At 46.6% G+C, this 10,721-nt stretch overlaps 1 protein-coding gene across 1 annotated transcript in view; it reads right to left on the reverse strand.

Moving 5' to 3' along the window:
• rtn4rl1b (reticulon 4 receptor-like 1b) overlaps nt 1–9,960 on the reverse strand; it is a 47,429-nt gene extending 37,469 nt beyond the window's left edge. The window contains exon 1 of the mRNA XM_068010674.1: nt 9,507–9,960. Coding sequence (XP_067866775.1) covers nt 9,507–9,519 — 13 coding nt within the window. The 5' untranslated portion in view covers nt 9,520–9,960. The remainder of the gene's footprint in view (nt 1–9,506) is intronic.
• Between the last annotated feature and the right edge of the window lie 761 nt (nt 9,961–10,721).

Consider the following 10,721-nt stretch of genomic DNA (forward strand, 5'->3'; position numbering starts at 1 on the left):
TGTCGGATTTGGTATTGAAGAGGTAGAATCCATCTCTGTACAGTCAGTAGATGGCCAGAGCCCCTTCTGCAAACTGCTGTGATTGCTGCAAGCAAAGTGAAAAAAAAATCCAATGCAAAAAAAAAGCAGTGGAGTTTTACCAAAGCATGAGCTTCAGTTTTAAAGATTCAGAGCTAATCTGCAAGTTTGCTTCAGAGACTGGATTCTGTTTGGCTGACCTACATACAGCTTTCCCCAAACTCACACATTAAAAAAAAAATCTAATCAGGACACTGCTTCCATCCGCAATCCCCTCTGCCTGAGAGACTGCTTCATCCTCTTACACCCCAGCCATTTCCCAGGCAGGTTTGGTGACAATGAGACGGCACACTTAGGAAACAAGTCATGAAGAAAGGTTTGTAATAGCATTGTGCAAACAATGACAACCAATGCTGCCAGTGTCTACCAGATTGCTTCTGTGGCACTCTTGCAATGTGAGTCATTCTATCATATAGGAACTTATGTAGATTTCTTTAAGTTACTGAGAAAAATGAATCAGGAATTGGGACTATTTTCTTCCTCATCGAAGAGGGATCTATCCCACCCCCACACAAGGGGCCCCTCCCCTTTCATCCCTTAGGGGAATACAAAAAACCTTTTAACTTTCTACTCCTGATAATTGAAAGCCATTTTCTGCACTAAAAACAAATTGAATGATCAAATAATGTGAATTAAGCAAAGCACTGCAAAAATGGGAATTTAGTGTTACAAATATCACATTCTCAGTTAATTTGAATTAACTGCCTTTGAATTAGAGCAATAGGTGGTATTGTTAAAAGTCTATTTTTTTTTAAAATAAAGACCAAAAAAAAAATTAGACCAGACTAATAAGTCGCTCTCAGATTCATTTCTAAATCATTTGAAACAGAGGCAGCCTGATCGCCTTTGCAGCATCTCCTCTCTAAAACTTCACTCATTCCTCAGAATCAGATGTTTGAACCCTGGCAGGTGGATCCTGGGGAATAGTCAATGATGCCGAAAGATTTTTTTTTTTTATTAAAGAGCATAGATCTGGTTAGATGCGCTGATGCGTCCTTTACAAAATAATTAGACCTGCCTGTGTTTTTTCTTTGCTACTGCAAAGGACGTAGACACCACTCCGGGTCCCTTCAACATTTTAACATCCCTCTTTCCTCTTCATTCTTCAGCTGTCTAAAGTGACCTTGTTATAACTAATGCATTCTTCCATCTCAATCGCTCAGATCAGAAATCACAACCAGCCCTGGTTTCAACAGTTGCCCCACTTTCCTTACATTGCTGTATTAATAGAGTGGGTTATGGGGTTTGAAAGGTAAATACAGCAACACCCCTCCCCCTCTAAAATATATAGACCAGGTCCACTAGCTGTCTTGTCTCACCGTGAAAATTCAACATGGTTCTTTTCTCTCTCCTTATCCCAGAGTTTAAATACCATCTACTCATTGAATGAGGTGTATAATATTTTCAGACAACTATATTTAAAGAGGAGGGACGGAAGCTGTTGAGGAGTGGGAGGCAGCATTTTCTAAGTTCCCTTGGGACCCTCTGCCCCAGTTTCAGAGACGAGCACAGCCAGTGAGTGCCTGGAACCTGGGAGAAGGCAGATTGAGAGAGGGATTAAAACGCTGTTAAACTCGGTCCAGCTATTGACCCATTGAAACCGAACTGCGCTTTTCTTGATGGATAAATAACTCGGGAGTATCGCTCCCACTCTGAAGGCTGATGTCTGGCTGTAATTCTCCGCTGACCTGGTCTGGCTGACCCCCTTCTCCCAAACTGCCCCGCCCCGGCATTCGGTGGTTTGGAGGAAGGAGGAGGCTGGAGAGAGGGAGACAGGGTTTCATTGTGGAATAATGCCTGTGCATCGTGTGACAGGAGCCTGTTCGACCTCATCCAGTTAACCCGTTCCCCGCCGCAATTCTTTCTACGTCTCACAACAATGGGCAGAGACGCCAAGCCAGAGCTCGCTTTGTGAGTGAGGCTCCCCGCGTTTTTGAAAGCAGTCTGGGGAACAATTGCACTGTGCAATCGCAATTGTAATGATGACACTGATCTCAAAAGGCACATCATTGCAAGTCAGGGAGTTAGTGACACCAACTATTGTGTGCTTTTTATTCTTAGAGACAGCGAATGTCTTGATATAAAATGTTACTGTGTGGGTGGGTGTGTTCATTGTCATTGTCCCTTGTATTCTGCCTGCGGTTTCATTTTAAACATTCCCTTCAGATACTTCCCCCTCCTCAGAGCAGATTAATCAGTCAGATCTGATCTGCTCCAGTTCTGTTGCTGCCCATATCTCCTGCCCTGTCTCTGGTTCTCTCAAGAAAGAGTGTAATGACTCCTGTCCCTCTACACAGCCACACTCATGCACATATATCCAACTACCAATGCACAATGGTGGATCACTAGTCTACCGGTTGAATCATACTGTCCTAACGGTTCACTCCTCATTAAACTGCCCTAACTCTTGACGGTTCCAACGGTCTGTTGCCAGGGCTGCTCATTGGGCACCCGGCCTGGCAGCGACTGACTTATACAAACACTCAGACTGGCAGAATGCAAACTCCGACAGCTGGGAGCCACGGTACAGAGGACAAAAGCTGGTTAGCAGTGACAACAGCAGGCAATAGAAGAACAGTTGCCACGTGTTATGAACTGTACCAGTAAAGATACAGCGGTTTATAGACACTGATAAGACTGGCTAAAACTCATCCTTAGAAATTGTTTTCTGTGAAAATCATATATTCTTATCCTCTAAGTTTAGTGCTGATGCTGACAGCGATGTCCGATCCATTCACAGACACCGTTCCATAACTGAGACTGCAGCAATCCCAGTTTTAGTCATCTACACTAGTCTATATTATGCCCTGTTTAATAAACAGTAGCCACCTAAAATACTCTATTACAAAATTGTAGCAAGCATGAAGCCTTGGCGATTTACATCTATGTTTGTGTATATCTCAGATACTGAGTGTTGTGATTTAGGATGAGGCTGTAACAGTGCTATGAACTGCCCTTTCCAAAACTCCAGACCCACAAAATTCCAACAGGACAAATCCAGGATTGGGAATTATGCACAAGGTGGACTTTGTTTGCCTGGGATACAAGAAGGGGCCACAAGAGCTCATCGAAGCCAGATGGGCTCCATTACACCATACACAGCAACATCACACACCACTTAACCCACTTTACATAATCTATTGCATTATACAACATCTAATAGTTTATACATATCAGAATGATGACCCTCTGCCTAATGGATTTTACATCTACAGTCTGAATACTCCTCTGTTACTACATCTCCAATACACTCTACCATCCAGCAAACCCAGGAGAATTATATAATTGAACACATCTCATTCATTCCTCACATCCTACTGTTATCTACACCATCTAACACAGTCCACTATAACCCACACCCTCCCTCACACCCACTATAACCCACACCCTCCCTCACACCCACTATATCAAACACCCTCCCTCACACCCACTATATCCCACACCCTCCCTCACACCCACTATAACCCACACCCTCCCTCACACCCACTATATCCCACACCCTCCCTCACACCCACTATATCCCACACCCTCCCTCACACCCACTATATCCCACACCTTCCCTCACACCCACTATAACCCACACCCTCCCTCACACCCACTATATCCCACACCCTCCCTCACACCCACTATAACCCACACCCTCCCTCACACCCACTATAACCCACACCCTCCCTCACACCCACTATATCCCACACCCTCCCTCACATCCACTATATCCCACACCCTCCCTCCCACCCACTATATCCCACACCCTCCCTCACACCCACTATAACCCACACCCTCCCTCACACCCACTATATCCCACACCCTCCCTCACATCCACTATATCCCACACCCTCCCTCCCACCCACTATATCCCACACCCTCCCTCACACCCACTATAACCCACACCCTCCCTCACACCCACTATATCCCACACCCTCCCTCATACCCACTATAACCCACCCCCTCCCTCATACCCACTATATCCCACACCCTCCCTCCCACCCACTATATCCCACACCCTCCCTCACACCTACTATAACCCACCCCCTCCCTCACACCCACTATAACCCACACCCTCCCTCACACCCACTATAACCCACACTCTCCCTCACACCCAGTATATCCCACCCCCTCCCTCACACCCACTATAACCCACACCCTCCCTCACACCCACTATATCCCACACCCTCCCTCATACCCACTATCACCCACACCCTCCCTCACACCCACTATATCCCACACCCTCCCTCACACCCACTATATCCCACACCCTCCCTCACACCTACTATAACTCACACCCTCCCTCACACCCACTATATCCCACACCCTCCCTCATACCCACTATCACCCACACCCTCCCTCACACCCACTATAACCCACACCCTCCCTCACACCCACTATATCCCACACTCTCCCTCACACCCACTATATCCCACACCCTCCCTCACACCCAGTATAACCCACACCCTCCCTCACACCCACTATAACCCACAACCTCCCTCACACCCACTATAACCCACACCCTCGCTCACCCACTATGTCCCACACCCTCCCTCACCCACTATATCCCACGCCCTCCCTCACACCCACTATATCCCACACCCTCCCTCACACCCACTATAACCCACACCCTCCCTCACACACACTATAACCCACACCCTCCCTCACACACACTATAACCCACACCCTCACTCACACCCACTATCACCCACACCCTCCCTCACACCCAGTATAACCCACACCCTCCCTCACACCCACTATATCCCACACCCTCCCTCACACCCACTATATCCCACACCCTCCCTCACACCCACTCTAACCCACACTCTTCCTCACACCTGCTATATCCCACAGCCTCCCTCAAACCCAGTATAACCCACACTCTCCCTCACCTGCTATATCCCACAGCCTCCCTCACACCCAGTATAACCCACACCCACTATATCCCACACCCTCCCTCACACCCACTATAACCCACACCCTCCCTCACACCCACTATATCCCACAGCCTCCCTCACACCCAGTATAACCCACATCCTCCCTCACACCCACTACATCCCACACCCTCCCTCACACCCACTATAATCCACACCCTCCCTCACACCCACTATAACCCACACCCTCCCTCACACCCACTATAACACACACCCTCCCTCACTCCCACTATGTCCCACACCCTCCCTCACCCCTACTATAACTCACACCCACTATAACCCACACCCTCCCTCACACCCACTATATCCCACACCCTCCCTCACACCCACTATATCCCACACCCTCCCTCACACCCACTATATCCCACACCCTCCCTCACACCCACTCTAACCCACACTCTCCCTCACCTGCTATATCCCACAGCCTCCCTCACACCCAGTATAACCCACACCCACTATATCCCACACCCTCCCTCACACCCACTATAACCCACACCCTCCCTCACACCCACTATATCCCACAGCCTCCCTCACACCTACTATAACTCACACCCTCCCTCACACCCACTATATCCCACACCCTCCCTCACACCCACTATAACCCACACCCTCCCTCACACCCACTATATCTCAGAGCCTCCCTCACACCCACTATAACTCACACTCACTATAACCCACACCCTCCCTCACACCCACTATATCCCACACCCTCCCTCACACCCACTATAACACACACCCTCCCTCACTCCCACTATATCCCACACCCTCCCTCACACCCACTATAACACACACCCTCCCTCACTCCCACTATATCCCACACCCTCCCTCACCCCTACTATAACTCACACCCACTATAACCCACACCCTCCCTCACACCCACTATATCCCACACCCTCCCTCACTCCCACTATATCCCACACCCTCCCTCACACCCACTATAACACACACCCTCCCTCACTCCCACTATATCCCACACCCTCCCTCACCCCTACTATAACTCACACCCACTATAACCCACACCCTCCCTCACACCCACTATATCCCACACCCTCCCTCACACCCACTATATCCCACACCCTCCCTCACACCCACTATAACCCACATCCTCCCTCACACCCACTATAACCCACACCCTCCCTCACACCCACTATATCCCACAGCCTCCCTCACACCTACTATAACTCACACCCACAATAACCCACACTCTCCCTCACACCTGCTATATCCACACCCTCCCTCACACCCACTATTACCCATACCATCCAACACTGATTCCTGGGATGAAAGATTACCCTATGAGCAGAGATTGAATAGACTAGGTCTGTATTCTCCAGAATTTAAAAGAATGAGAGGTGATCTCATTGAGACATAAAATTCTTAAAGGGTTTACAGGGGCGATGCTGAAAAAATGTTTCCCTGGCTGGGGTGTCTAGAATGCGGGTGGGGGGTGGGGGGGGGGGGGGGGGCGGGGGGTCGCAGTCTCAGAAAAGGGGGTCGGCCATTTAGGAATGAGATGAGGAGAAATTTCTTCACTCAATGGATTGTGAATCTTTGGAATTGTCTACCCCAGAGAGCTGTGGATGTTCAGTTGTTGAAAATATTCAAGATTGACATTGATAGATTTTTGGAGACTAAGGTAATTAAGGGATGGAGATAGGGCAGGAAAGTGCAGTTGAGGTGGAAGATCAGCCATGGTCTTATTGAATGGTGGGGCAGTCTTGAGGGGCCAAATGGCCTATGCCTGCTCCTTTTTACTGTGTTAGCACCCTCCACTATTACTGTGCATCCAATTGGGTCCACCATTATCACATCATCCATTGTATAATGAATTAGATTTCCCTGTCTGTTGCTGTCATGTAATTCTCAGTATTGTTGTAGTGACAGTCCCATAACACTTTCCACTTTCATCTGACTGCTGTGTGCAATGCCCAGCTAACTCATTCAGGATTTTTACTCCCCAGAGGGAACAAGAATGACACGAAAAGAAATCCATCCATTAACCTGGAACCAACGGAAACACTCTTTAATAAACAGCCCGATCAGTATTATTGATACACGAGGAACAAAAAGCCGATAATGTGGTACAGGCTTATGATTCAAACTGAATTTTCTGATAGCATTGAACAGTGTCTAAACTTCACATCAGAACTCCATTGGTTTAACCACCGCCCTTCATTCTGTATAGGCTTATATTCTATTTTAAATTGCTGCACCTTTCTTGGCAGATTTTGCTAAATAACAGGTAGTATGAAGATGCGAGTGATGATCTTCTCCGGGTCTAACACTTTGAACTTTGTGATATTTATACTCATTGTCCATTCGCACTGTCCCCTGCGCCGTTTTAGATTCAATTCATGATAATCTACTGCTTTATCTACTGGTTTTTTTTTTCCAATTCAGACTCGGATGCTGTGAGAGGAAGGAAGCAGTAAGGTTTGGTCTGTTAGATGAGCAATGATGGGCCTCGCCCATATCTATGTTAGGATCTGAAAGGTCTGTCTGCAGTGTTGGATTTATACTTGGCAATATTTACGCCGCTGTCACTATCAAAGATTTACTTTTGACAAGAGCACTGTATTCTCTCTAGCTTGACATTATCAAAGGTTTAAGGCTACAACCACCTTATAGATATATATATATATATAAAAGTCGCATTATTACAAATTACAGTATAAAATCCTTCCTTTTTACAAACTTGGCCAAGGTGCGAGGAGAAACGGCAACTGCAGGTCCCCATGGAGCTTAAACCACTTGGAGAGGAACCGGTGGCTAAGCAGGTGGGTTAGTGGAGCCGCCTTAGGGTTTGGAATGGTGAAGCCGGAGTCCTCCAGACCATCTACAAAGAAATCCGTAAGGTTTATATCTGGGTAACTAATGTTAAACACGTGTGATACTGACCCGACACCTGGGTTATTTTAGTATTGAGACTCCGGGGCTGTGATTAACCAGCAGAGGCCAAGTCTATTGTCAATCCTTCAATTTGAACCCGAGCTCTCTGCATAAAGGCAGGCATCGGCGATCACAAATCGATACTCAAAGCATTTCCATAACCGATTATTCGAAGGAACCTCTTTTTTTGGGGGGGCGGGGGGGGGGGGGGGTGCAGTGTTAGATGCTACTCTTAAACTTAACATTGCGTTTTATATATAAACATACAGACTCATATATAAAAACCAAAAGTAAAACTGAATCATCCCCACCAAGTGGGCTGAGAGATACTGGAGAAACAGCGATAGCCGTGCACTGGCGACAAAACCTGTCTTTACAGGGATGCTGCTAATATTTAACAGTTTAACTTTTTATAGTTAACTGACTTAAAACGAGGGGAGTTTCCTGAAGGTTTTATTTTGGACCCTCCCAGATCCCGCTGGAAAGGGAGGGGTTGTCTGGCTTGTAAAGAGTTCAACGCGGCAGTTCTTCATTTGGGTGATTCGTGCATTTATTTATTTAATAAGTGTATTGTTGCTGTCTGCAGACTGGCCCGAGAACCGCGGATCCTTGCATTCGGAGGGTGCCAATCTGTTTTGGTTTGCAGGAGGAGATCACGGGCTGTTGACATAGAGATCGCCCCGGACAGACCAACTTTCATCCACCTCCTCCTTTTCTTTAAGCATTACAGCCACTGAAGGCGCCCCATAGCACAGAATGGCAACCCCGAGCCTGAAACTCCCAGGCGACAGGCAACAACAACAAAGCTGCAACATTACAGTAACATTTTTTTAAAAACACACACACACACACACAGACACTGGGATAGTTGCTGATGGGCAGGTGATACTTTGATTCAGAAAAAAAAAACTCAGGAGTTAGGAATTGAATCGTTTTTAAACCCCCCCCCCCACCACCACCCCTCCCTCCTTTCTCCGTTAAAAAGTGAACCAGATGTCACATAACGATGAGCTATATTTAAACACACACATATAAATATTAAAACAATAGCTTCAGCAGCGACTCTCTTGTCAGCTGCTGTCTAAACCTTGAGCTGAAACCTCGCCATCTATTTCAGGGTGAAAGGAAGAGAGAATGAAAAAAATAAGAGCAGGTGCCAATTTAAATAAAAAAAATCCAGTTACATTATTGATTTGTCCCTTGAAATGCAACCAGAACAGATAACGGTAGATGGACAAGCAAAGCTAAGCTCAACAATAATCTTTTAATAAGACCCTGTCTATATTCCAGACATTAGATGCCGTTTCAAGAAGCTTTCAATTAACAGTTTTGCAAACAGAATCTCAAACAGCCCGAAAACTTGTATTAAAAGTCCACAATCGGTCACGAGATTTAAATATAAATTCGGTGCAATCTTAAAAACTCGCACTGCGGCGATTCTTGCTCTATTTAATAAATGTTACGTATTATATATGAATATTTTATGCATTGAATCCTATGTCGATGTAGAAAAGAAGATAAGATTACAGTGAAGCAGCATAAATAAAACACCCCTTCTAAGATTTTATTCCAGAGAATTCAAATTAAAATTTCAACAACGAACCCAATAATGGAACTCACCTTTTCTACTCATTTTCGCCCCTGTCCAGCCCGGAGAAAAGTTGCCTCTTAGCGGAATAAATCACCTCGAATTTACCAACGATCCCGGAGAGGGAAGCGAGTCCTGGGTTGTTGCACAGATATCCTGAACGAGCTCTTCCGCATCCTGAGAGCATTAAATAAAAAAAAGGAGGGCGAGAGAGAGAGAGAGAGAGTGGGAGAGAGAGAGAGAGAGAGAGAGCGCCTGGAGGCGGCAGCTACAGCCGATAGGAGACGCACCCAGCCCGGCTTACAGAGGGGCTCCGACCCGGGGGTTTGTCTGACTCAGAGAAGGAGGGACTAGGGGGGTGGGGGGGTTACTGAAAACCAGTCCAATTACCTTTTGTTTTTGCAAAAAAAAGATGTTTAAAAAATATATATAAATATGATTTAAAGCGGTTGGTAACAGGCGTTCTCCCGGAGTGGAAAGCGGTGTTCAGTGTTGAAATGTTTAATTCAGACTGGACAAGTGGTGGGGGGGGGGGGGGGAAGGGGCTGACGTGAAACTGGCGCCTGGTATAGGGGGAAATTTGTCCTTATAAGGAGAGATGGGCACGTCTGTTTTATATAAAAAGACACACACATCTCTCCCCAGCCACTAGATTTCACCCCCAGTCCCGGCCAGCTCAGAGACACACTCCACCACACCCTCATTCAGCAACCAAGAATCATTTCAAATGAAAAAGAGAGATTGCTGCAACCCCCGCCAGATAAATAAATGAGAAGAGAGACAGAGAGAAAAACAGAGGCCGTCCCATTGCCCTACCTGCAGCACTTTAAACATTCCGCGCGATCTTTCCAGCATCTACAATCTCTGGGAATAAATTATCAACGAATTCCCTCAGAAAGCTGCGCACAGGCATGTGACTGTGGGAGAGATAACATTCTCTGTGTGTGTGATTCAAGGATTGCGGATTTAGGAGCAGTCAGAGGCAAATTCTGATATTAAAAAATAAAGCAAAAAGTTGAGAAAGTTATCTGAACTTGGCCAATCGATTATCACAGTCCTATTCCATGTCCTGCAGATTTGTGTCTCTGTTTGCCTGTGTCCATTCGCGTGACCATCTTAGCTGGACAGAGCCCACTACTCTATTTGCACTTTTGCTCTTTTTTAACTTCTTTTCTCTTTACCCCTCCGAGACTCTCTTCTATCGCCCTGCCTCCTTTCACTTCTCCCCTCTCAGGTGTTCTGCTCTC

Source organism: Heterodontus francisci, chromosome 30, assembly GCF_036365525.1.
Source record: "Heterodontus francisci isolate sHetFra1 chromosome 30, sHetFra1.hap1, whole genome shotgun sequence".
NCBI classification, from domain to species: Eukaryota; Metazoa; Chordata; class Chondrichthyes; order Heterodontiformes; family Heterodontidae; genus Heterodontus; species Heterodontus francisci.